The sequence below is a fragment of the Pyrus communis genome, chromosome 4 (genome assembly GCF_041283825.1).
Source record: "Pyrus communis isolate YQ-2024b chromosome 4, ASM4128382v1, whole genome shotgun sequence".
NCBI classification, from domain to species: Eukaryota; Viridiplantae; Streptophyta; class Magnoliopsida; order Rosales; family Rosaceae; genus Pyrus; species Pyrus communis.
Window position 1 is genome coordinate 22,503,903 of NC_142568.1, and position 26,926 is coordinate 22,530,828.

A 26,926-nucleotide genomic window follows, 5' to 3' on the forward strand; every position below is an offset into this window, starting at 1 on the left:
TGATTCAATAGTTGGAGATGAATTTCAGGCATATATTCTACATGACACATTCTAGTTTGATTTCTAGTGCTGGTGAATCGCATGATGGTGGTCAAGGAAGGCTGAAATGCCTCTGTGAGTCTTCTCGACCCCCAAAAGGATGGACTGCCGTAGGAAAGCCACCAGCTAATCTCTTTTTTAAAAAGAAAAAATGATAATATTATCTATATTACTAACGATGTATTTGTTTTGTAGAATATCTTTGTTAATTTCGAATTCTGGTAATCATAGTCGTCAACTTGCAGCAATCCATATTATGCCGAAGCAGTTGGTAGGTATTTAAAATCCAACCACCAACTTCAGCGAAGTGAGATGTTCCTAGTTTACTCCTTGGTCGGCACAACAAAAGTTGAACTAATTGTTGAACTTCACAGTGATCTAGTAACATTATCTTCAGGTTCTAAAACCCAAGGCTGAGACATCTTTCTTTCTCGGCCCTAATTGCTTTGGCACAAAAGTTAGTAGAGTATTCAACACCACCACCAGCTCCATTCTACTCACCCAACCGAGTTCAGTTGCGAGTTGACATGCCAGCATTCATACAAATGATGTATATTCTATGATTTTTCCTTTCTAAATTGAATATTTTTTTTTTCAGAGCAAAGAAAAAAAAATAGATTTTGTGAGTGGAATATTGGGCTTATAGAACATGGGCTTGTGGGTATGTGACAATTGGGTGAAACTTTTTTTTTTTTTTTCTTTTCTTAACAAATAATATTATGTACACTAAAAAAGAGGGGATAGATTAAGCCTCATAATAAGTTAGCAATAATGTGATTCAAATTCACTTTCGACGATAATCGAATCTAAGACTTCTCACTTATAAGTGAAGAGAAATACTATTAGACTATTTTTGAACACCCTATTAATTTATGTTCCTTGATTGCGTAGACTGAAAAAAAAAAAGGACGTGAAAATCATTTCGACATAAATAGTCTCGAATAAACATTGTTTTGTTTTTCATTATTATGTTGTTATTTTCAATTTTCAGTGAGTGGTGAAGTAAGGCTTGGATGGAGGTGAGGAGTGGAAGAATTTTCGCCGGTGGGACTGAGCGCTTGGCGAGTGGTTTTCCAGTGTTGGTTGTGGTTGGGCGCCTTTTTTGGCCGGGGTTTTATCACTTATTTTATTTTATAACAAGTTAACCGCAAATAAAGTTGAAAATAAATGTCTACATTTCTTAATATTAAAGTTGACACATGTGGTGTGGTACAGTAAGGGAGTAGAAATTTCTTTTCCTCCAAATTTGCCGGCTCCAGTCTCCTACTCCCACTTTTCTCTTCTTCTCCTTCTATAAAGAAGTTAAGAAAAGATGTTGACGGATTTAAACGTAATCATTCAAATATGAGGAGTCTGAAGGGAAATTAAATTTTGAGAGAAAAAAATCCTACTCCATACAATAAGTTGGATGTATAAGATTTGAACAACTTTTCTATCAAAAAAGCATCCATATATAACATTAAAATTGAAATTGGTTTTATAAAGATAGATGATGAGGTATCTTTTTTCTTACTTTCCGATCCGCTAAATCTTACTAAACCCTAGTTCGTATCAGACTAGGATTGGAAGGATGTAGAATTAATTAGTGAGTTATAAAACCTTTTTTTTTTGTGAGAAACAGAATACAATCCCATTCCTTACAGGCTTAGGAAACCTAAGCCTCCTCGACTTAGAATTTAGGGACATAAGCTAGCTATATATATGTACATTACAAGTTACTAGAGTTTGTATACCGATCTCCGTTAAGCAATTAAATTCTCCGATCCATATATTATTGGTTGATTGATATCCAATAATCATGCAGCCATCATCCAGCCATCATCCAGCGAGATATGTATACACCATTTTGATAGCCTGGCGTGGGTGAACGACGATGCATGCCACAAAGAGATAATGATTAGGCAGGGCAGGAAGGCTTGGTTATGATCAATTTAAGGTACTACAAAACAACAGGAAGAGGTTGGATTAACGAAGACGAAGAAGAAGAAGAAGAAACAACTGGTGGTACACCGATAGTTAGAGGCTTTCGTTTTGAACAATGTGTAACAGCTGAAATATTATTAACGGTGCGCCTTTGCTCTTTCAAACTGACATATTCAGCAGAGCGCATTGCTAGGGATCTTACAGATATTCAAGTCCCAGAAGAAGAGCAACCAAATATTATCGCCAAAGTGTTTCGGTTGATTGACGAACAAGACGTCGTCCCCTTCCAGACTATTGAAGTCAACATTGAGGACTTCACTGCGCATTTGAGACGCCGTCACCCAGTTGTACCTAGTAGGATTAGTGAGACTGAAGTCAAGTATATTCCTGCGACTAAATCATCCATCGACGGTTTGGAGAAAGTGAGATTACTTGATCTCCAAGGCCTGTTAAAAAAAGGAGCAGCAGCTAATGATACAACGTCGCTTTTCTGCGTTATTTGCATGGAGGGATTTTTCAACGTTGACGGCCAAGGTCATGATCACGTTGATGATGATCGAAGTCCACCACTTGCTCGCATGCCCTGCAAGCACCTTTATCATGGAGACTGCATTGTTCAATGGTTGGAGACGAGCCATTTGTGTCCCTTGTGCCGATACCCAATGCCAACGATGCCATGATACCCAATGCCAACGACAAGAAATGCGTTGCAGATGTTGATAGACAACTACACCGATGGCATGGACCAAGACTAGCTAGCTAGCGATCTAAAAACTACACTGATACTACGTATTTTTAATTGATTGATATCACTATATTGGAATGTTGTTAATGTAGTTAGTTTTTTTCTTTAATTCACATTATTTTTATTATATAGACTTCATAAGATCTCGAGACTCTGCATTTAAGAAACATGCATTAATTTGCGTTACATAAGATTTGGTCATGGCTGATCACTAAGAAGAAGAACAAGGGAAATTTTATATGTGTTTAGCGAAATGCGACCTTTATATATATATATATATAAGTTTAAAATTACTCATTTAGAAAAATAAAAGCCTCTTTAAACTTTCCTCCTCTCAATCGTCATATCAATTTGAGCTCCCGACTCTACACATATATAATTAAACTCTTTATTTTATTTCACTATAACAATATTGACAAATTAGAAAAAAAAACAATTAAAATAGCACTAAAAAGTGGAATGTACGTTAATCATACAATAATATGGGTCGGTCAAATAGTCGACGAAATGCCTCACCTTTAAAAACTAGAATTTTATTTATTTATTTGCGATGCTCTACCATTGGGATGCAACGAGGGCAAAGTCTTGAATCTACCACTACTTAGTTGTTTCCCGATGAACTAACTTTCTAGTTTTGCTAAGTGGCTCTTTACCACATTGATGAAGAAGAATGTTACCTTTGTACCACGGCATGGGTTCTAATCCCGTCGACTTCCTAATCTAACATCTAATCTAACAAATTTATCGTTTAAAAAAAAAAAATAAAAAATTTACGTTGCTGTGGGGAAAATTTTAAAACAAAACTTAAGTCGGGGGCGGGAGGTTATATAATCTGTCCCATAAATACCCACATATAAGGCCAATTTAAATCATCTGCTCTCTATCTGCTGCACTCATCGCATTGAATAAGTCCAAGTCAAGAACATGCCCCGATTTTGAAGAAAACCAAGGAAGATCATGGGGAAGCGAGCGAAAGTCAGGTACTTTCGCTTCACCTTTTTGTCATTTTTGAATTGTTTTACTCATCCTTTTCGTCATTTTTTACTGTTTGGTTAATGGGAAAAAGACAAGGATTCTCTATCCTTCTAGTTTTGATGCTCTCCTGTGCTCTCTTATTTTGTATGGTCACGGTTAAGTTACGTCAACATTTTATATTATTTTTTTATAGAGATAATAAGATAAAAATGAATAGTAATATAAAATGTTGACGTGATTTAACTGTGACCAAACAAACAGGAGGGCACGGGAGGGTACCGAAACTAGGAGGGCAGACAATCCTTGTCCATGGGAAAAAGGGTTTGGGTTATAAAAGGAAACAAGTGATGTCATCGTCCTCGTAAGAGCAACTCCACCGGGACAATTAGCCTAATGGACCGGCAACTTTACCAACTCAATAGCTAGAGCTGCAAGCTCCAGTCTAGAGGGCGATTGGGCAGACCGGGGGGGGGTGAGTGAAAGGCTCAGCTCGAGAGCCCGAGGGCAAAGTGATGCAACGTTGACGTCAGGGTGGTGTCAGCCACTATTTAATTATTTTTGTGTCAGGCGAGTGCACAACACGCGCGCGTAGGGGTGCAACCTCGACAACATTTCAGGCGCTGGGGCCCACGGTTTAGACGGCAGAAATGTTACCGTTGGTGGCCACGTGTCACGTTCTCGTCCGTTGGATTTCAACGATTACTTTTCCTGGACTGTTGGATTTCCATCGATAAAAAAAAATATTTGAAACTTTCGGCAATATCAGCCGTTGGATTTGAGATCAATGGTCTACATTATTCACCTTTATAAATTATAAAAAAAAGAATTAACATTAAAAAAATTTGAAATGTTACCGTTGTGCCATGTGGCACATTCTGGCATGTTGGATTTCAAATTTTTTTAATCCAACAGCAGAAATTATTCAAGGTAATAAAAAATCTTAAAAATTAAAAAAAAAATTTGATTTTTACTTTTCTATAAATACTTTCTCATTATCTTCTACCTTACACCACAATTTCATATTTTCTCAAATACTTTCAACCACATTCCAATCTTTCTCTCAAAGTTTCAATCCAATTGGTTTCTAACAAAATGATTAATGATGCAAGTACGAATTGGACGCTTATTGAAGATGTTACGTTGTGTTCTAGCTGGGTTGAAGTTACTCATGATCGGATTACGGGTAATGAGATGCAGTTGCGAGAAATGTAGAGTCTTATTCATACCAATTATCTTGAGAAAATTGGTGGGAAATGAACCAAAGAATCGATGTCCAATCGTTGGAGAATATTCAGCCAATCGTTTAGTCTTTGGAGAGACGCCTTGGCACAAGCTAGTGCTAATCTTCGAAGTGGGGAAAATTTAGCGGATCATATAACAATATATTATTTATTTGTTTGTACTATACCCAAATTTAGATTAGCTACTTTGATTATAATTATTTCTTCTCCCGCATTGTGTAGATACTTCAAGCACAAGCTTCGTATAATGCCAAAACCAAAAACAAAAACAAATCATTCACCTGGTGGGAATGTTGGAGAATATTGTCAAAGATTGTCCTAAATTCAGAGTTGTGCCTGTCGGTCCAGAAGTTGTCTTGAACAACACCCCTCTACATTATACGCCCGTTCTTGACTCACATGTTCATGAAGCCGACACAGAAGAAGTGTTGAAAATGCCCCCTGAACAAGCATCGGGGTCGACCCGTTATCTAATTAGGCCGCAAGGGAAGAAGGCTTCAAAGAGAAAAGGGAGTGCTTCCAAGAATGATTATGCAAAATATATAGAAGAACTTGCTCGCCAAGGTGAATTGACTTTGGTGCGAGAAATGGCCAAATTTGAGGCTGATAAGGCTAGAAAAGAGGCAAAAGTTGCAGTTGTTGAGAAATTATTTCAAGCTAATGAGAGAGAAAGAGAGCTACTTAGGCAAGAAAGGGAAGAGTTTAAAGAAGAAATAAGGGCTCAACAAGATTGTGACATTATGAAGGAACATAAACTATGAATAATGATAGAGATTTTGATTTTGGTGTGTGATTTTTTAGGATGGATGGTGGGTTATATGGAGGAAAAAAAAAAGAATAAAATTGTAGATAATGCCGCATAGTATGTCGTCATTCGTTAAAAAGGTAGGTCACAAGTTCATGACTTTTGTATTTTAAACTCATCAATTTTGCCTTCTACCCACTAATCAATTGCTTTTTGTTTCCCAATTATGTTATAATTTCTACTAATTTGTTCGCGTGGCACATCTGTGAAGCACACGTGTTAAAGTTTCAAAAACTATAATAACAAAAAATAAGTGAAAACTTTAAAAATAAAAAATTTAAACCAAAGAAAAAAAGTTAAAAAGAATAGTAAAAACATGAAAATGCAGCCACCGAACACTTGATCACTCACCCACTTGTACCTAAAACCTCCGGCCAACCACCCACTCCCTACATCCATTCCCACATCTCCGCCACCAACTCCTCCCCTTCTACACTCCGTTGACTTCTTCATCGTCTTGGCCAGAATCGAGGTCGACGTTGTTCATGGTTTTTTTCTTAATAAGAATTTCGAAAACTTTCTCGAATTGGCTTCAAATCATAACCAAAATCTTGTTTAAACTCTCTAATATTACTCAATGATTGTTAAAGATATGTGAATAGCCTCAATTTGATTCTCCAACAAGATATCTATAAAAAACATGCATCGAGTAAAATCTTCTAAGTTCATTGGGATCGACTTCTCTATTAAATAAGCACATATAATTAAAATTGAAATTAGTTTTATAAAGTCCATAATAGGGTCTTAAATCCCCTACCATCATTTTTTCTCAAAAACAAACTATGGTACGTTTAGGGCTGGGTTCGGTTTTTTGCCAAAAACGAAACTGAACCGAAATTTCAGTTCGGTTCTTTTTTTTATTTTATTTTATTTTTCTTTTCAAAATGATAAAAAAAAATTAAAATCTGAAATTTTAACATCTTCAACACAATCATAACATAAATCGAGAGACTCACCCATCGAGGACAACATTTCAATCAAAATCTTCTAATTGACAACATAAGCATTACTATCATAGGAACAACAAAAACCACTAAAAATAAATAACTAACAACCCCACAACAAAAATTACAACAACAATTATATTCATTTAGCTGAAATTTAAATAACTAACAACCACACAACACAAAAATCGAACAAAATCTGCAAACTGGCTTACTCTTTTCTTTGGGATTTCACTCGGCAAGTGTGGGCAAAGTTTAGGGTTTGCAGGACTTGTGGGCTGCTATTGATGCAGCAAATTATGAAGAGGGAGAAAAAAAGAAGATGATGATTAGAGAGCAAAACAGAATGAAGGTCTGGTTGGGAAGAAAAAAAAAAAAGGGAGAGAAGAATGAAGGTGCGGCTGGAGTCCAGGAGAAAGAAATGAAAGAGAGGGACAGAAAAGAAAAAGAAAGAAAGAAGATGGAGAGATGGTAAGGTGCGGCTAGGGTGAAAGAGAAGAAGGGGGACAAATAATAGGTTAGGGTTTAGGGTTTCTAAATGCTTTTTTTTAATATTTTGGGCTTAAAGTTTGGCAACACATTGCACATTTTGGCTTACAAATTGGGTTTAGAAAATAATACCCAAAACAGATAAATAAATAAATAAATAAAATATTAATAATTAATTTGGTTTGGTTTTTAGACCATTGAAACATAAATCAAACCAAAAGAATTCGGTTCGGTTCAATTTTTTAGGTCTCGGTTTGATGTTCGGGTTGATTTTTTTCGGTTTTCAATTTTTTGAACCCACCCATATAAGTACGTCTATCTTTATGGTACGTTTGATTTTAAACGTACCAATATTATTTTGGTACATTTGGTTGCAGATGGGGTCATTTTGATTTTCATAAGGAAACGCACGATATTATTTTGCTAAAGATTATTTAATCATTTTTTCCGATTTTAGTTTGCTGTATTCGTTAAAAGTAAGAAAACTACATCAGTACATTAGTTTGCTGATTGTGTTTTCTGGCATGGGTCCATGTACAGTTTTCATTTTTTATTGTGTATGTATTTCTCATTTTTGTCAAAATTTAAATTGTATGATTATCCATAATATTAGTCATAATAAATAAGATTTAACCCCACGTAAAATGGGGGTAAATGCAGCGCCGGAGCCATGAAAGACCACTGACTTCTTTTTTTTTCGCACAGAAATGTTTAGCGCCATGGGTATGATTTTCAAGGGTTTTTTTACGCTCAAGATACCGATCGACGTTTTTACTTTTCTTTCATAGAGTTTGATTCCTATGGAGTTTAGACAATCTGTTGCTTGTGAGTTTTGAGGAAGACTTTGGCCTGGCAACTTGTGGAGGGAGAAAGAATGTTAGAGAGGCTTGGGGGTTTAAGTTTAAAAAAGAAGATGATGAGAACGACACTATACCAGACCTAAACAACATTGGTCATCGCACAACAAAGTAATTTTTATAAGATCAAAAGAATATTTCATATTGAGACATTTAGACTCGTTCTAAATTATAATTTTGGCTCAACCACTTAGTAGGTCAATTGAAAAATGAAAAAAAAAAAAGGCACTATGAGAGTAAAATGTAGTCGAATTAAAACTTCAAAAGCGACAAATGTTTAATAAAAAAATGGATATGTTAGGTGGTGAATCAAATTGCCTCTTTTATTTATTCATACTTGTCCACAGATATCATCTTTTTTATTCCACAAATATAAACCTAAACGAATTGGTTCAGATACAAGTACATGCGAAAACTCTATCGTCGTAACAAATCCCCCAGTCGCATCCAGGAGGGCATATGTGGCGGCATTCCCAAAAGAAAGTGCACCTCACTTGCAGTTGATACAGCGAACTTGCAACTCCATATATGCCTCTTGCTGCTTCACTTTCTTTTGAAAAGCCTGCCAATGTATAAATATTATAATTCTGAGTATTCATAGAGAGAATCTTGGGTCGTGACACGCTCGACCATCTGATATTAAAAAATTATATTAATGTGTTGCCGACATGTCGTTCATCTATTCACTTCATTGATGCTTAAATTGTATAGTTATCCATATCATGTCAACACACTTGCGATTGAAAATGTGTGTGAAAATCAACTAACAACGTGACACCAATAGCTAGCTTGTGAAGCGGGTGGGGATTGCTGACATATAACCATACAAGTAAATATGTTAACGTAATGCAATGTGAGAAAGACTTAAAAGAGAAAAAAACTAGAAGAGTCACCAAGAAAGTTAACTCGAGTGTCGATTTCTCCACTATTTTTGTTTCTAAGCGTTGAAATATGTGATTAAGTAATGAAACTTCGAGTGCAAGATGAAAATTGTGGAGATTGATGTACCCTTATTTATAGTAGGATTATCATTATTTTCTTATTAACAAAAATAACAACGAGTCTAATGATTGGAAAAAATTTCATCTAGATATAGTAAAGTGTAAAGTATTTACAATTATTATAATATGGTATATGTATGATCACATAATTTCATGAATCAAATGTCAAAATCATGAACCATTTTTGTTTTAACCAAAATGCACATGAACTAATTTGGTAGGCTGAAAGCCTGAAATGACTCTGTGCGTCATCTCGGCTCCTAAAATGTTGAACTTTTGGGACTTCACAACTAGCTGGTTCCTTTTTAAAGAAAAATAAAATGCACATGAACTAATTGGTAGCATAATTTTTTCCTTTCAAAATTGATTTTTATTTTCCTTTTGTTCGGGTTATCGGCTCAGTGCATATAGTCCAAATTCATGTATATTACAATTTTCGCCATCATATTTTATATGGTTACGCAATTGTCATATACTTTTTCTTTCTTTGTTTTGCACTCAATTGAACTTATTTGTCATTAACTCCGTTATTTCTCTCTGCTTACAATTGATTTACAAGTGAGAGAAGTTAAGTTTGACTTTCATGGATAGTGAGCTTGATACGTAATTATTATTGTTGATTCATTATGTGACATAGTTCAATCTCTAACTATTGTATAAAAGAAATATTGCTTAAATATGTTAAAAGTAACAATGAATATAATTGAAATTCTGAAAGAAACTTGACTGTGCGAGTTCAGTTGGAATAGCTACGTTAATTTTTGTTTCGAGAAAAGACGGCCTTCATAGAAGAGATCGTTTTGAGTTGGAATTGTTATTTAATATTGTAGCATGTGATTTAAACACTTTCTTTTTTCTTTTCGAATTTAATGAAATTTTCTATCGTCTTTACTCCACAGAAAATTCGAAAGATATCGATTTGTTCAGGTACAAGTACAACGGCAATGTCCACGATCACAAACTCCAACGTCGCATCCTGGAGGGCATATCTTACTACAGTCCCACCAAAAAATGCAGCCACCACCCTCCATCGGCACTAGCTGTGGCTTCTTTTGACCTTCCAACGCTCTGAAAGATGGCAAACTTGCAACCTCCTTTGTGTTTCTTGCTGCTTCAATTTCGTTTGAAAAACCTGCCAATCAATACAAATTTCAATAACAAGAACAACAAACATTTATACCACTAAATGGTGTTGGCTGTAACAAACATAACGCAATGTGAGAGATACCAGAGATAACGACTAGGAAGGCGACCAAGAAAGCCAATGTGAGTGTGGATTTCTCCATGTTTCTCTCCTCGTAATCCAAATATTACAATCGGTAATGTAGTTTGTAGTGCAAATGAAAATGATGTACAATATTTATAGTGAAAGGGTCGTCATTATCTTATCAAAAGACATGTCAATAACTGAAAAAAATCTTCTGGATATGGTAAATAATAAACTTTTACATCTGTCATAATATTTTAAATTATGTGATTGCATAATTTACACATAATTTAAAATACTAATTAACTGAAAAAATCTTCTGGATATGGTAAATAATAAACTTTTATATCTGTCATAATATTTTAAATTACGTGATTGCATAATTTACACATAATTTAAAATACTAATTAAAACGTACATGAATTTTTTTTTGTGGCCAAATTGTAAATGAACTAATTAATTTTGACCAAAAAAAAAAAAAAACTAAAGGCTTGTTTGGTATCCTATTTGAAATTTTTTATAATTTCTCAAAACATTTCTTAAGAAATTTTCTTGAAACAATTTTCTTTAAAACTCAAAAACTTGTTTGGTATGCGATTTAAAATTTTTAAATCTTACAACTTAAACTGGACAAAGAGATCCAAAAAAAAGGGGTCAAGAGAGAAAGAGGAGAGAGGAGGAAAGAAAGTAAGAGATGATTGGAGGAAAAAGAAAGAAGTGAGAGAATCGGAGGAGATAGAGAGGAAGAAGAGTGAGAGAAAAAACCGAAAGAATAAAGAGAGCGAATTGGAGGAGAGACGAAAAAGTAAAAAAAAAATAAGAGAAGGGGGAGAGAGAAAGAAGAAGAAGAGGGAGAGAGAGAGAGAGATTTGGAATGAGAGGGGAGGATGAAGAGAAAAGAAAGGAGTGAGTTTTAAGTTTAAAAACTCTAAAAACTCATTTTTTGTGTTTTTAGATAATAGACTATATTTTTTAGTTAGACTTGAGTTCAGTTTTTTAAAATAATCATACCAAACAAGTTTTTAAGACTTAAAACTTGAAAATTGTTTTTAAGTTTAAAAAGTTGAATTCAAGTAGAGTACCAAATACGCTCTAATTAAATTAATTTGTAACACTTGACAGTAAATCCACGAATTCATATACCGATAAATTGGTTACCGTTGATTTTTCTCTTGGTTTCATGTCTTTACACAGAGTTTGAATCTTTTGGTTTATTGTAAGATTTAATTCCATATTTTCATATATTGATGGTATATCCACGAATTCATGTATTGATGAATTTTCTCATAAATTCTAGAACTTTTAATTTTGAACTCTTTGAGCAAAGATAAATGTCAAATATTAATTTGATTATTGAGGTACCAATGTCAGATTTTCTCTTTTTCTAATATTTTTTTTATTTTTTATAAATGATATTTGTAGGACTCACGTTGAAAATGAAATCGATAAAAATAATTTTTAAGATTTACAATTGATGCATTAATAGGATGCACACAATAAAATAATTAGAAAATTAATTGACAGCACATTTTTTTCATATCGATTGAACCTTTTTCTTACCTTCAAATTTGATTGTGTGACATTTCACTCATCTGGAATAAAAAAAAGGCACATAGTGCATCTCCAAAGCTTATGTGACACTTTGAATTTTTTTTTTTTAAATTTTATTCTCCATCCGATATGTCAAATTTAAACTATAATTTATTACATTATTTACTTTTAATAAGTATTTTTAAAAATATAATAATAATAAAAATAGTAAAAATCATTTATTAATCACTAAAGATTTGAAGTTGCTATCAAAATAAGAAAGAAATAATTCAATAAAATAATAGTTTAAATTTCACATATCAAAAAGTGGACATAAGCCTTTAAATTTAAATTTTATGTTTAAAGTTTGACACATCTCCTTTGGAGATGGTCGTAATTAATATATATTACTATTAGGGACAAATATGGAATAAAAAGGCATAGCATACCAAAAATATACACCACATAATAACCTTACAAGCTTTTGACAACTAAAAAAAATAACCTCACAAGCTAAATAATTTCATGCAAGTATGCACTCTTATTGGACACTACTAATATTACACAATAGGATTTTTGTGTTTAACTGCTTTAACATACACGGATATTATAGTGAAATTAAAATAACTAACAAGCTTTTTAAATCTATACACTATCTTGATGGGATAAGTGTAGTCTCGTGAAGGTTTTCAAAGATGTTACCAAAAAGCAACCCGGAAGGCCAAAAATGTCAAGAACTAAAGAGCTAGGCGAGGTTCAAGCACCTGCACCACCCTCTCTGAAACCCATCCCACCAGATTTGACGGAAGGACTACTCATACAACGCAAAGTTTAAGTTTAAGGACGAAGAAAACTAATATGAGAGTTCATGGACAGAAACTAAACATGGCATAAAGTTCAGAAAACTTTGCTCCCCACGCACCCTAATCTATTTTATTTTTTAATGTTTTAAATTCTTTAAGGGTAAAGGTAGTTCCTTCAAAACACCATGCCTTGAAAACAAGTACATACCTTATCGGAAACAAGAAAATGTGTGTATCTAATGTCTCTACTGTGATTAAATTTGGCTAGACTGTCCCCTATAAACTTCATCTGTACACATCTAACTGGCACCGATGGTTCTAGCTTCATGCACATGTTCTTCAAGGGTGTATACAGTATCCGATAGCAACGCTCATGATCGCCACCATACAAACAAAGAGGAGAGGAAATCCGACTTGGACTACTTTCACATCCACACCTCTTATACCCAGTTGTGCCTGCAATCATTAGTAAGTCTTAATAACTGCAAACACGAGTGTGCGGAGTTAAAGAAATTAGCACAGTAGTATGAAAATTACGACAAACAAACCCAAAATAAAACTTCATAATCGATTCATAACATTTAAGCTCATATCATTGTTCATCGGTAGACAAACAACAAGAGTTGCGAGAATAGAAAACGGAAGGGGCGCAAGAAATTACTAATTGCTGCTGTATATTTCTCGTCTCTTGAATGCTTGAACTCCTCTCCTCTGTTAGCTTTGAAATAGTAACTTCAGCCTGAAAAACGCCAATTAACTCAAAGTTATAAAGAACGGAAAACTTGTAAGATTGCATTTTGAGAACTGTTCGTGTAGTGTATAACCAATAACTAAACTCTTCGCATAATGTAGAGGAACACTGCTAGAGGTCAGTTTCTACAGGCAACGTAACCGCAATAATATCATATGTTTCGAAACAAAATTCTGCTAAAGACCAAAACCTGGCTCAGCTTTAATTCAAGTGCATTTAGCTTTGATTTCATCTCTTGGATATCCTTCACTAACTTCAAATCTTCCACAATCTTTGTTGCATTCAACTCCACATCTTTTTCTAGTTTCAACTCCGTAACGTTTGGCGGTTTCAACTCCACATCCTTTGCTGATTTTAGTTCCACGTCATTTACAGGTTTCAACTCCGCCTCTTTTTCGGGTTTCAACTCGACCTCTTTTTCGGGTTTCAACTCGACCTCTTTTTCGGGTTTCAACTCCACATCCTTTGCTGATTTTAGTTCCACATCTTTTACTGGTTTCAACTCCACATCCTTTGCTGATTTTAGTTCCACATCTTTTACTGGTTTCAACTCAGCCTCTTTTTCTGGTTCCAATGCCTCATATTTTGCTGGCTTCAACTCCACATCTTTTTCTGGTTTCAACTCAAAATCTTTTTCTGGTTTCAATTCAAAGTCTTTTCCTGGTTTCAACTCTACATCCTTTGATGGTTTTGGCTTCTCATGAGTATCCGTTGATGGCTTTCGCATCTCATTAGTAGCCGCAAACTTCACATCCTTAGTAACCTGGTCCCAAATAAGAACCACAAAATGATTTTGCATGGTGTTCTTGAACCACATAACAGTATACCAAGAAATTATTCGGATTTCCTGAAAGTTTTCTACTACGCTGAGTTGTCAGTCATCGTTATGTAAATATGCTGTTTAAGCGATAATGCAAGGCACTTGGAGAAAGTGAGCATGATGGATCAATACATACAGAAAGCAAGCACATGGGAAGGAAGGAAAGGGAGGGGAAGAGGGAGGGGGATAGAGAGGAAGAGAATCAAACATTGCCAAATAAGAATAGATTCTCTAACCTGGTTCAGCGAAGGGAGGATTTCAACTCCACCAAATTGATCTTTTAGAACTGAATGTTCATAGCCGAGCCCCTGCTTCAAGTCTACCTTCATTGGTGACAGCATTGGGGAATTGGGTGGACTAAAGAGGGTTACTCTTAGCTTTTTCTCTTCAATGTACTTGCCACCGTCTTTAGAAAACTGTGAATGTAATATGTAAACAATGAGAAATCAATACAAAATCTCCAGACCAAAATTAACTACCAAGACTTACCATGCTAGCGGTAATATCCTCATCAGTTGTCCGAGAAGAAACAATCGTGCTCTGGATTAAAAACTTATCTTTGCATTCCATATCTACCATACCAGTTTGTGGTGCTTGCATTGTAACTATGTTGACAAAATTTAAATGGTTATAACAAGACCCAGTAAAGAAGAAAACAATTAGAAAGTTAAATGCAATCTAAAACCAAAGAAATGATGTCGTTACATTGTGATTGAATCATGTGCCAAAAAAAATGATGCCTAAAGCATGTAAAAGCAACTGGAAAACCTTATAGTAGCTAAGCTATTCCATCCACGAGGAGACAGCGTATATTAAAAATGTCAATGTGCAATATAGAATATAATGATCTGGTTTTCTCCTGTCATCTTAAACCGAAAATTCAGAAGTGGAACTTAAACGTCAAACTTCATGCTTTTCTACATACTGATGAAGTAATGCTTACATGAACAATCAAACATTAACACATGCTCAAAACGTACCAAACGAGATACATGAAAAAGCATACCCGAAAACTCAGAAGTTGATTTCGGTAAGACAACACCAACATTTGGGCGGACACAGTATTTCTTAGGGGACGTAGTCTTAACCTGCAAATGTCATTGCCAAATTACAATCCAACTAAAATTTGATCAGACTCAGCGAAATACACAAAAGCAGTTTTCACTAATTTGATAAACAAACAAAATGCAATATGCACCTTAAAAGCAACATAGCTGTCGGTCAGGTTGGTAAGCCGAATCGAGCATGAGCTTTGCTTCTTCAATTCAACTACAAAAACAATTTCGCAATCAGTTTACAATTCAAAAGCAATCAGCAAACAAAGCCTAACCTACCTAATACGAATTTGAATCAGTCTGTTCAGTATTCATAGTTTCAAAATCGATGTTCTTTTCGATACAAAAAGAACTAGAAAAAATTCAATAGCATGAAATCAGCTGATCCAGCAACACCAAAACGTAACAAATTTTCAAACAGCGATTATTGTAGCAGTGATCGAATACACACTAAATCACAAAGAAAATGATTAGTCTGCCATCGACGAACTTACACAAGAACTTCAATTCGTTTGGTTGAATCTCCAACAGCTGCGTGTTCATTGTTACTGCATACAAATGTAACAATGTAAATATTTAGAAATTAGAAACACGTATGATGTATCTGTATGCGTATATGATCGTGTATATTAGTGACTGACCGGCTGTTTGGTTGCTGAGAAAATCTCAGAAACAAAAACTTTACTAATCGATTACGAATATGATTGAAATTATCGAATCGTCGGGACCCAGTAGAATAATTTTTATAGAAAAGTTGCGAAAAAGTTTTCGAGCACTAGATCCCAAAACAAAAAGAAGAGAATCGTGATAAAATCTGTCGGGAAAATCAAATTCAATCAACTTCCATTTTCCCGCACTCTGCTTTTTTCTCAGCAACCAAACAGACACAGACCGGATAAAAATCAAAATACAAAATCAATAACGCCGCTTAGAGAGAGAGAGTTGACTCGCTTCTCACTCACTCGGATCGTCAAAACGCGTTCAGTGGAGATGGACTTCGGGAAACGACGACGTTTCGATCAGAGAGAGAGGGGGGAAGGAGGTTGAGGAAGCGTTTACCGAGGGAGAACCGGAGAGGAATTGGGAAAGGCCGCGTTTGGATGAATAATATAATATAATCGACAGAATAAGGATGGAAAGGTGATTTGATGGAATCGATAAATCCAAGTAGGATCTCAAGTAGTGGATTCTAGAGAGAGAAAGAGAGAGGGGAGAGGGAGGAGAGAGAAGGATGTGTTTGTGTGTTTGGTGGCCTGAAACAGTACAGCGGGAGCTTAATAATATATTGACGGTGAGAAGGAAGTGATGGGCAACTAACACGAAGCAGTATTGCTGCTGGTGGAATTCGTATTCTCACCGGGTCATTTTTGTCAGAATTCTGGAAATTCGTAAATCGTATTTGTTTATTGTATATCGTATCGTCATAAATTATTTTAAATATTTTTATTTAAAATTAAACAAAAATATTTAATAAAAACTAATCGTATGATATACGATGAATGAACATAATTCATGAATATTTGAGATTCTCACCAAAAGATCCTGTTGGGTGCTGGTGTGCGTTAGTTGTACCCGCCGTTTGGATGGTGGGCTACTCCGCCTTGCTTGCTCCACTGGGTTGAGTTATACCGAATCCTGTTTTTTATTATTTACTCCATTGGGTAGGGTTGAAATGAGGCGGGAGCCCAAACAAACAAACAGGCCCAAGGAAAAACATCAGGGCCGAGATTAGGGATGAGCAAAGGTTATGGTGGGTCGGTAACCGCGATTATTTACCCATAACCGTTTACCCGTTGGGTAATTGCCTAAACGGTTATACTCATATCTATAACCGTTTATAAACGGTTAACCATACCTATAATTGCATACCTATTTAACTATAACCGTTTATTTATTTAAACGGTTACCCATAACTGTAACCATGAAATTTAAATGGGCGGGTAACCACGATTACCCATATCTGTGGGTATTTTGCCCATCCCTAGCTAAGACTAGAATGTACAACCTGGCAAGTTGCTTTTTCGCTATTGGCATGTCCAAACTCCAACAAGTCTATTTTTTGGGTTGGTTTAACTCACCGCCTTCAAGTGGTGGTGATACTTATTATCATTTGATGAATTTAAATTTTGATATTTGCGTTTACTCACTAGACAGATCTAGAAATTTAAATACATTCAACGATAATAAATAGGTTGGTGATCATTATCATCACTTAAGGTAGCTGAGCAAACATATTCCATTCTCACTTACTTTGTCATTTTAAGTTTTAACCATCTCATTTCTTTTAATACAATGTGCACTTCACTAGCCGTTAAAACTAAAAATTTAGTTTCTTTTTGGTAGACAAATTATCATTTTAGTATAATTTAGTTAAAAGTAATTAAATTTTAATTTTAAGTGCTAGCAGAATACATGTGACATGAGAAATAATGAGAAAATTGAAATAAAAAGATAAGAGAGAAGGTTGGTAACACTCTCCTTCAAACTTTACGCACAATCAAGTCGAATTAAACCAAATAAATACTAATTGATTAAATGGAAGACCACCATTAATTGGGGTTTCGTATGAAATCAGCCAACAAAGTTGGGATGTGAGAAGGTTCAAGATCCATAGCACCAAGGTCAAAATTACCATACGCCCGAAGAGACTCGGCATCTTTTCTTAAGATGGTTTGCTTTTTCCAAATAATTTGGTCATGCAAAGAGTAGACCAAGAAGAATTTGTTGCACCTTGAATTATCCCATCCGAATTTCATGCTCATTCAAAGTTAACCAAATTAAAAATTCAAAGCTCATACTTTTCTATATATATATATTTTATTTATAATAATTCAAAATTTACATAGTTTTTTGAAGATTTATTCAAAGAGAATTCAAATTTAAATAATTACATTTTTTTTAACGAGTGATATATATATATCTTTGGCGATAATCGAACCTAAGATATTTCACTTACAAGTGAAGAGAAATACCACTAAACTCTAGTACTAGGTGACAAATGTTTCTACTTTTAAATCATTAGTTCGAAAAGAAACTATGTATTTTAGAGTTTATTTGAGACCGCTCATGTGGAAGCATATTTGTTCACAAGTGCTTAAATAGTTAAATTTAAAAACAACTCAAGTGTTTACTAAAAAAATATTTGAAAGTGCTTCAAAAAGAAACACCTAAAATGTGCTTCTACAACTCATAATTAATATTGACCATTAAAAAAAAAAATAGTTCGAAGCACTTTAGGGTTGGTTTGGTATTGCTGTGCTTTGAAAAAAAGCTGATTTTGCTGTGCTATGAGAATAAGCGGATGTGAAATAAAGCAGCAGAGTGTTTGGTAAACTTTTTTGTAAAAGTGTTTTTGAAAAAAAAAAAAACAGTATTATAGTGTTTGGTAAACTTTTATGTAAAATAGATGTGAAAAAAGCCGATTTTTCAAAGCTAGGTTTTGCAGCTTCTTGTTTTTGGCTTTTTTTCACCCAAAACTGTGAAAAAAAGCTGAAGTTGAATGTTTACCAAACACAAAAACAACTCCCAGCTTTTTTTGATACCAGTTTTTTTCAGAATCACCTCAGTACCAAACCAGGTCTTAGATTGTTGAAAAATGCTTTTTGCCATTTCAAAAAACGTCACAAACAACAGGGAAAGTTTTTAAGTCATAAGTTGAAATTCTGGAAAAGAAATCAGAAATGAGAAATGCTAGCGGTATTCTTTTAAAAGTGAAATTCTGTCACCTTATGATTTTGACACAAAAATTAACGTTAAATTATAAATAAACTGAAAAGTCATAAAAATTCCTACTTTTTAAAGAGGGGAACTTTAACAAAAAATTCCTGGTAACTGTTTATTTTAACGAAAAACCATATTTTTACACTAAAAAGTCAATCCTGATACTATTCATTTTACTCTTTATTTTATTTTTATTGTTAATATTCAAAATTTTCAACCATTTTTCATTAATTTTATTTTAAAGAGTTCTTCGACATTTCACGTCGTAAATTCAAGAAAACAGCCAACTTTTTCAGGCCCATTAAGTCGAAAGCATTGTACCGTCCGTCCATGATGAGTCAGTGACCATTTCAGCAGTCACTCTCTCCTGCCTTCTGTCACATACACGTGTCAGTCACAGAATCCTTCTCCCTGTTCCATAAATACCCACCTGCAAACGACCCTCTCTTTCTCACACTACTCCTCTCCTTGGTCTCGCCGTCTCAGTCTCTCCCTCTCCTTCTAATTCGGTCTCGCCGTAGCTCCACCAATGGCCGCCGTCACCGGAGCTTCTTCGATCTCCCTCATCCGCTCCTCCCCCCAGCAGTTCCACCAAAATCTCGTAAACCCATTTCTTTAATTACACTGTAATTTACAATTTTGATCATATTTATTTTTTACAGTTTTCTTTATATGCTTTTACGAACCGAGCGCAATATCGTTCTAAAGAATCATATAGCCGTTCTAAAGAATCATATAGCCGATCTCGCTTAATACGAAAAAGCTTTGTTGTTGTTGTACTTTACATGCTTTTAGTTTTAGTTTTTAATTGCAGTGAAAGTTAATTATGTTGGTATTGTTTTTCTCGATTATATAGCTTTATTGGGTTGGTGTTGGAATTCTGTGATTTTACATATATAATGCTACATTTGAAATTGTACCCAATTGCCCATGTTTTCATGGGTATTGAAAAAATGCATGAACAATTCGCATTTTACTGAATTTTTTATTTGAATTTTATTGAACAATTCATCTTTGAACAGGCATTATCCAGGGCTAACGGTTTGAGATCAGTTTCACTTGCTGGCTATGGAAGAAGTTCCCTCTCTTTCGGGCTGCAACAACGTTCGGCCCGGCTTCGCGTTTCCTGCGCTGTATGTGTTTGTTTGAAGTGCTCTTGTTGTTTGTTATGATTTTTACAGTTTGAATTTTGCATTCACAATATCCTGGGGTTTCATTGGAAGTGTCGAAAGTTTCAGTCTTAAAGGTTTAGATTGGATGCACGATCAATCCGAGCTTTATACTTACGATGTAACAGTTTAAAGCTCGGATTGATGTGAATTGTGAACACTATTTTGTAGGCATGTAGCTGTAAGGATAAGTGTTTTTATGTCCGGAATGGAAAAGCCTGCCATTGTTAGAGTGTTTCTTGAGTTTACCCGAATTAAGTCAAATGGAGTAAAAATTAAAACTTTGATAGTTATCTGGTAGTTGTGAGCTGTAGTAATGTTAATTGTCCTTCATCAGGCAAAGCCGGATACGGTGGAAAAGGTGTCTAAGATAGTAAAGAAGCAACTTGCATTGCCAGATGACTCTGCAGTTACCGGCGAGTCAAAGTTTTCCGAACTTGGAGCTGATTCTCTAGATACGGTACATTCAACATTCATTAACATGCTACTCCGGTTTCTTTATATTTTTTCCATCCGTATTCGCAGGGAGTTCTTCTAACCAGAAAAAATATACTACATTTCACAGTAGTTACGACTATTGCAGTACTAGTGAAGAATAAGGAGACATATTGGTTATTTTGTGTGCAATCTTTCAAAATTCACTTTACTTTTAACAGTGTTCGTTGCAGTTAAAATCTTCAGACGTAGAAATCATTTTGGTTTCTCTACCGTAGTTACAGTTTCGGTATTTAAACTTCATTGTTATTTGTTGTAGTTTGAATGTGTTCTAATGTGAAGCTGCACTCCAGGTTGAGATTGTGATGGGACTTGAGGAGGAATTCGGCATCAGTGTGGAAGAGGAAAGCGCTCAGACCATTGCAACTGTGCAGGATGCCGCAGATGTTATTGAGAAGCTCATTGAGAAAAATAAGGCGTAGAAGCGATGGAAACGAGTCGAGAAGCATTTTCATTTCCTAGCCTGCTTTAGAGATAAGTACTTGGTAGACTGGTTATGTACTGGGTTGTTTTGTGTTAAATCCGAACCTCGTAGTTCCGTGGTTTTACTATAAATTTAGGAATTTTCGAGTTTCTGTTGAGTTTTCGATACTCTCGTTTCTTTTCACCGGTGGAGTTCTGATCAAATGGAGAATAACCGTACAATGTTCGCCAGACCATGCTGTTGCGTAACGATTATGGATGGTTTGGAACACTTTCCGAGCAGCTTATTTTTTGAAATTTCAGAAACTTGTGCAAGACCATACTGTTGCAAATCTGAAACAAGTGAACTTAAAAGCTTTTTATCATCGTTGAACGAGTATTTTGAGAATTGTTATGTGTAGTGAATAGACACAAATCCTATTGCCGTGTCATCGGTAGCAACACAAATTTTGGGTTACAAAGTTAAATCAAATCAAATCAGCAAATCAAATTAACAAAAATTCATTGAGAATTAAAATTTAGGCAAAACAAAAACCCAAAATTGAGCACATTACACTATCACAAACAAAAAATTGATATAGCAAACAAAAAGTCAATACCTTTGAGAATTTGGGGTTCGACTCGGAGAGCACGGAAATGGAAGAGAGAGAGAGAGAGAGAGAGAGAGAGAGAGAGAGAGAGAGAGAGAGAGAGAGAGAGAGAGAGAGAGAGAGAGAGTCTCAGTCTCAGGGCAATTTCCGCCTGAAATGCTGAAATTCTCATCCACGAGGTTCGGCTAAGCCATACAATGGGCAATCTAATTTGATATTGAATTAGCCATCCACGAGGTTCGAATCTAATACCTCTCACATTCAAGTAAAGAGAAATACTACCAGACCGTAATATTGAGTGACGGTGCTTATTTTCTATTGGTTTGCAACCAAAGTACCAAAGCGATCCAATGGAAATAACTAGCTAGAAAGTAACCAAATTTATAAGAGGCATATACTGTGATACTGAGTTGTGTTGTGTGCTGGTGATCAACGAATCTCACTGAGGAGTTAATTTAGTTCTAATTTTTATTGACAACCAATTATAAATTATACGGTTAACAGTAATTTTTATTATCGATCAACCAATTTTTGTTGCTTTGCCTTTTTTTCACCTTCTTTTTTTGGGTTAATTTTGCAGCTAGTAGTAAAAGTAAAGTGTGGATAACAACAATTTTCGGGAATTGCAGATAGTATATATTTAGCAAAATGTATATATACGAAGAACTTTTGAAATTGTACGTACAATTTTCTTTATATTATAAATAAAACAAATTTATTAATTATTTTTACAATTTAATTATAAAAAAAAATTGTAATTAACTTTTTCATAAATTATTGTTACAATTTAATTTAAAAAAAAATTTAATTGTTGTTTTAATTTAAAAAATGTTTTCACAACCCAAAAGAAAAAAAAATATGTATATTAAACTTTACACAACAAAACCTTTTGTTGTGTAACAGTAAATGCCACAACCATATTCGTCGCGTAACAGTAATACGCATACGATAAATTTGTGACAATTAAATAATGTTAAAATTACTCCAATTTGTTGCATGAATGTTTACTAAACAAAACGTTTCGTCGCGCAATGCCTTACTAACGCAGCATTTTCGTCCCCATTAGGACAATATGACAACATACTTTTGCCTCGTTGTATTTCACACGACAAATTAAGCTCTTTGTTCTGTTACATTTAATGCGACAAATCATTTTTTTCAACGCACAATCATTTGTTGCGCGACAAATTTCATTATTTTGTCTCACAATTTTTTTTTCATGACCTTTGTGCAACGAACTAGTTATTTCCTAAGGGCAAGGTTTTGTAGGGCAACCCCAATTTTCTGGTGGCGGGTGAGCTTGTAACATATATGGAACAATATCACACAGTTTTTGCGCATATATAGTTGCATGCCTGAAATAACACTAAATATGGAACCATATTTCAGTTTTTTTATTTTGTTGCTTTGGTATATAAGAACTAATTAACTAAATTGTGTTCTAGAATTAAGATAATTCAAATTTCTTCGTTGATTGATGACAGTATTGGATGACGATGTTTGTTTCCATGAACAACAACATTTCAAACAAATGGATATAATTTGTATAAATGGTACTTGATTAATAGCTCATTCCTCATATCTAATTCTCTCTCTCTCTCTCTCTCTCTCTCTTTATCTATCTATCAATTCATTTATCTAGCTCTATAGATATGGAGATGGCTGACCAGAGAGCAGAAAATAACGTCGTCTCCGGCCAACCCCAGAATAGTATTGCTGACTTTGATCCCCCAAAGAAACCCAAGACAAAGAAGTTTGCTGTTGCCTGTGCCGTTTTGGCTTCAATGACGTCTATCTTACTGGGTTATGGTAATTGTTCCTTAAAACTCATGGATATTGTTAGTGGTTGTGGTTCTCTAATGATACCCTCATTCTCCAGTCTTGTTCTTATTTGATTAAAAATATTATCTTACTATTGCAATGTGCCATTCTCCGTTCCTACTCTTTTTGTTTTGGAAGAAACTTCTCCACCTACGACGCATGCTTATTTCAAATTTATTTACAGATATTGGTGTAATGAGTGGAGCGTCTCTCTTCATCAAAGAAAACCTCAATATCAGCGATGTTCAAGTTGAAGTTCTTAACGGTACCTTGAATATATACTCTCTCATTGGCTCCGCCTTGGCCGGTAAAACCTCTGACTGGATTGGACGCCGGTACACCATAGTACTTGCCGGAACAATCTTCTTTATTGGAGCTCTCCTCATGGGTTTTGCCCCGAACTACGCCTTCCTCATGTTTGGTAGATTCATTGCCGGAGTTGGAGTTGGCTATGCTCTTATGATAGCTCCTGTCTACACCGCCGAGATCTCTCCGGCCTCGTTTCGTGGCTTCCTCACATCTTTCCCTGAGGTTTTTTTCAGTACCACATTATATTATCATATAATATACTAACTATTTTTGTTATTAGCCAGGGTGATATGTTTACGTAAATATAAGCCTCTAAGTATTTGAAAAAAGTTATGCTTGCGAGACCATATAGTTATATCACATTTCTATATCATCTCATGTAACACGTGGTGCATACAATGAACATTCAATAAGATAAATTCATTAATTGATGTGGCATTTAAACCATCACTTGCCATGTCCGAAGGTATAAAAATATGGTAAAAAAATGTGATATTCTAACAATTTCCTCGTAAAAAGTAGGGGATTCCTATTCACACACCTCTTTTTACCTCCCACACACAATTGTTAATTTTTGTCCACTGGTTTTCTTCAATTCATTCGATCCGATGACCAAAAATTGAAAGATTGTGTGAGATGGTAAAAAAGAGCGTGTGAATAGCACCACCCAAAAAATAATGCTAAGGACACCAGATATTTATAGCACATTAGTGTATCATCTCATGTGGCAAGTGATGTATGCAACCAACGTTCAATGAGATAAATTCATTAATTAATGTGACATGTACACATCACTTGCCACATTAGATAGTGCACAAATGCCATATAAAAATGTGCTCACCCTAGAATTTTCCTAAAATATCTACTGGGTGGCGCTATCCACACCATGTTTTACTTTCCATACACCTTCTGAATTTCCGACCATAAGATCAAATGAACTAAAGAATATCAAAAGACGGAAATTAACAAGAGATGTGTGAAAAATACTAATGGATGTGTAGATAGAACCACCCTATTTATTGTTTCGTAAACCTCTCAAATGCATGCACGTGGAGTTTATATTAATAGAATTGATCATTTTGAAAATATGTAGGTGTTTGTTAACGTTGGTATATTACTGGGGTACGTATCCAACTTTGCCTTAGCCAAGCTCCCAATCCACTTGAACTGGAGGATCATGCTCGGCATCGGCGCAATTCCCTCAGTTTTTCTAGCCCTCGGCGTTTTAGCCATGCCCGAGTCACCACGCTGGCTCGTCATGCAAGGGAGACTCGGAGACGCCAAGCGAGTACTAAATAGAACATCATCTTCTGAAGAGGAATCGCAGCTCAGACTAGACGAGATTAAAGAAGCTGCAGGAATCCCCAAAGACTCAAAGGATGAGGTCGTTCAGGTTTCTAAACGCAGCCAAGGTGAAGGTATATGGAAGGAATTGCTCATTCGCCCTACGCCGGCCGTTCGCCACATTTTAATAGCAGCCCTTGGTATCCACTTCTTCCAACAAGTGTCGGGTACAGACTCTGTGGTTTTGTACAGCCCCAGGATCTTCGAGAAAGCGGGAATCACTTCTTACAATGACAAGCTACTTGCAACCGTGGCTGTTGGATTTGTCAAGACCATTGCAATCTTGGTGGCAACATTTCAAGTTGATCGGTTCGGACGTCGTGCTTTGCTTTTAAGCAGCGTGGGTGGAATGGTAGTTTCTTTTACGCTACTCGGTGTGGGTCTTACGGTCGTTGATCAATCCCACAGCAAGGTCCCATGGGCCGTCGGGTTGTGCATCGCCATGGTACTATTCATAGTCGCTTTTTTCTCCATTGGGTTGGGACCCATCACGTGGGTCTACAGCTCTGAGATCTTTCCGTTGCAGTTGCGCGCACAAGGGTGCAGTATGGGGGTGGCCGTAAACAGGTTGACGAGCGGGGTCATCTCCATGACTTTTATTTCATTGTATAAGGCCATCACGATTGGTGGGGCCTTCTTTCTTTACGCGGGAATTGCTGCGCTTAGTTGGGTCTTCTTTTATACGTTGTATCCAGAAACGCAGGGTCGATCCCTTGAAGATATGGAGGTCTTGTTTGGTAAATACCACAAGTGGAGAGAAGCCAATGCCATGCTTAACAAGACTAAGCAAGCTGATCATGGTTTTGGTGACGTCAACAAGGCTCAAATCCATTAGGAATAGAAGGGCAATGCTCAATCAATGTTTAATGCACTTTATGACGATGATCAATTCCTTTGTCTCATATATTTCAGTTATATGCAACTGTACTTACATTTATAAGAATAATTTTCATTAAAACCCAAAAACTTGTTTGGTACGTAGTGAAGTTGAAAATTTTGAAAACTTTTGGTTTTCATCTTTAGTGAAACATAGATCTCAAGCAATCGCTCCAACCATTATATTAAATTCTGAACTTTTAAGAAGAATAATGCCAAGGAACCAAATTTTCAAACCAAATTTTGTAAGCCAAATGATACGATTGTTTATGGTTGGATTATTACTTAAGTGTTGATTAACATGCTTAACTCTTATTGATGATACATCATTTGGTTTGCAAAATTTGGTTTAAAAGTTTGCTACCTAGCATTATCCTTCTTAAAAAATCACTAGACACATCACATGAAAACCCCAGTCTACCTAGACATCCATTGACTTACCTGTAAACCCTCACCCTCGCTTATCGACTCGCCCTTTATTGTTCTCTCTGATCCTAGCGTCCTTTCTAACATTTTCTAGTGGACACAAAATTTGTTGGAGAACAATTCAGAAATAAACAAAAATAACATAAATAAACAAAACTTGAAATTCTAATATTTATTAACCAAAAATACTTGTCGTGCAGAATGAAATTACACAATAAATACATAAATTAATATAAGAATAACATTGGTACTAACTTGATTATAGAAGGTAGAGGCAAGCGTAAAAGCTATGTCATTCGAACAGTATTTCCGTCTCACTCTTGTGCTTGTGGCTCTACAACGTCTGCTCGACCAGAATTCAACTACCTAATTCTACAACCTGCACTGGATTCTAGAATTCTAGCGAATTTGCTTTGTGTGCTTACTCTCTGGAATTTTCGTACGGAAGAAAAAGAGGAAGAAATGATGATCTCACTTGGATACTGTGATTACAAATATATAGGTTGTTTCACACCCTTTCAAATACCTGTTCAGCGTATTTGAAAGTACACAACTCTTTTTATGAAAT

General features: G+C 35.4%; 4 protein-coding genes and 1 long non-coding RNA gene across 7 annotated transcripts; 3 read left to right on the forward strand and 2 right to left on the reverse strand.

The window, feature by feature from the left end:
• The first annotated feature begins 1,961 nt into the window (after positions 1–1,961).
• LOC137722182 (uncharacterized) lies at positions 1,962–2,642 on the forward strand. The gene has a single exon (XM_068461146.1). It carries the CDS (start codon positions 1,962–1,964, stop codon positions 2,640–2,642), a length of 681 nt encoding a protein of 226 aa, XP_068317247.1.
• A 7,159-nt stretch (positions 2,643–9,801) lies between these two features.
• LOC148697646 (uncharacterized) lies at positions 9,802–10,561 on the reverse strand. The gene is made up of 2 exons (XR_015961864.1): positions 10,248–10,561; positions 9,802–10,151 (listed from the first exon to the last, which is right to left on the reverse strand). It is a non-coding gene; the product is annotated as an uncharacterized LOC148697646 (long non-coding RNA).
• Positions 10,562–12,586: 2,025 nt separating this feature from the next.
• LOC137722419 (uncharacterized) lies at positions 12,587–16,505 on the reverse strand. Of its 3 annotated transcripts, none has more exons than XM_068461414.2 (9): positions 16,148–16,505; positions 15,680–15,733; positions 15,329–15,399; positions 15,137–15,218; positions 14,620–14,735; positions 14,367–14,546; positions 13,501–14,073; positions 13,221–13,298; positions 12,587–13,015 (listed from the first exon to the last, which is right to left on the reverse strand). In XM_068461414.2, exons 2-9 carry the CDS (start codon positions 15,726–15,728, stop codon positions 12,899–12,901), a joined length of 1,266 nt encoding a protein of 421 aa, XP_068317515.1. In that variant the 5' UTR covers positions 15,729–15,733; positions 16,148–16,505; the 3' UTR covers positions 12,587–12,898. The 3 variants fall into 3 exon arrangements, with proteins under 3 accessions (XP_068317515.1, XP_088549185.1, XP_068317516.1); XM_088693059.1 differs by having other exon boundaries at positions 15,137–15,249; positions 16,148–16,346; XM_068461415.2 differs by having other exon boundaries at positions 15,827–16,319.
• Positions 16,506–19,347: 2,842 nt separating this feature from the next.
• On the forward strand, positions 19,348–21,357 carry LOC137722420 (acyl carrier protein 1, chloroplastic). The gene is made up of 4 exons (XM_068461417.2): positions 19,348–19,506; positions 19,928–20,038; positions 20,412–20,534; positions 20,863–21,357. The coding sequence occupies exons 1-4, from the start codon at positions 19,435–19,437 to the stop codon at positions 20,989–20,991; spliced, it is 435 nt and encodes a 144-aa protein (XP_068317518.1). The 5' UTR covers positions 19,348–19,434; the 3' UTR covers positions 20,992–21,357.
• A 1,863-nt stretch (positions 21,358–23,220) lies between these two features.
• On the forward strand, positions 23,221–26,011 carry LOC137722418 (putative polyol transporter 1). Its single transcript, XM_068461413.2, has 3 exons — positions 23,221–23,391; positions 23,588–23,934; positions 24,806–26,011. The coding sequence occupies exons 1-3, from the start codon at positions 23,235–23,237 to the stop codon at positions 25,889–25,891; spliced, it is 1,590 nt and encodes a 529-aa protein (XP_068317514.1). The 5' UTR covers positions 23,221–23,234; the 3' UTR covers positions 25,892–26,011.
• Positions 26,012–26,926: the final 915 nt, after the last annotated feature.

Excerpts from the sequence above, each read along its gene's own strand:
- LOC137722419 (XM_068461414.2), bottom strand. The coding sequence starts at position 15,728 with ATGAACACGCAGCTGTTGGAGATTCAACCAAACGAATTGAAGTTCTTG. Across the intron at positions 13,299-13,500 it reads TTGAATTAAAGCTGAGCCAG|GCTGAAGTTACTATTTCAAA; the intron begins GTTTTGGTCTTT and ends GGCGTTTTTCAG. Across the intron at positions 13,016-13,220 it reads GAAATATACAGCAGCAATTA|GCACAACTGGGTATAAGAGG; the intron begins GTAATTTCTTGC and ends TAATGATTGCAG.
- LOC137722418 (XM_068461413.2), top strand. The coding sequence starts at position 23,235 with ATGGAGATGGCTGACCAGAGAGCAGAAAATAACGTCGTCTCCGGCCAA. Across the intron at positions 23,392-23,587 it reads GTCTATCTTACTGGGTTATG|ATATTGGTGTAATGAGTGGA; the intron begins GTAATTGTTCCT and ends ATTTATTTACAG. Across the intron at positions 23,935-24,805 it reads TCCTCACATCTTTCCCTGAG|GTGTTTGTTAACGTTGGTAT; the intron begins GTTTTTTTCAGT and ends GAAAATATGTAG.
- LOC137722182 (XM_068461146.1), top strand. The coding sequence starts at position 1,962 with ATGATCAATTTAAGGTACTACAAAACAACAGGAAGAGGTTGGATTAAC.
- LOC137722420 (XM_068461417.2), top strand. The coding sequence starts at position 19,435 with ATGGCCGCCGTCACCGGAGCTTCTTCGATCTCCCTCATCCGCTCCTCC. Across the intron at positions 20,039-20,411 it reads GGCTTCGCGTTTCCTGCGCT|GCAAAGCCGGATACGGTGGA; the intron begins GTATGTGTTTGT and ends GTCCTTCATCAG. Across the intron at positions 20,535-20,862 it reads GAGCTGATTCTCTAGATACG|GTTGAGATTGTGATGGGACT; the intron begins GTACATTCAACA and ends GCTGCACTCCAG.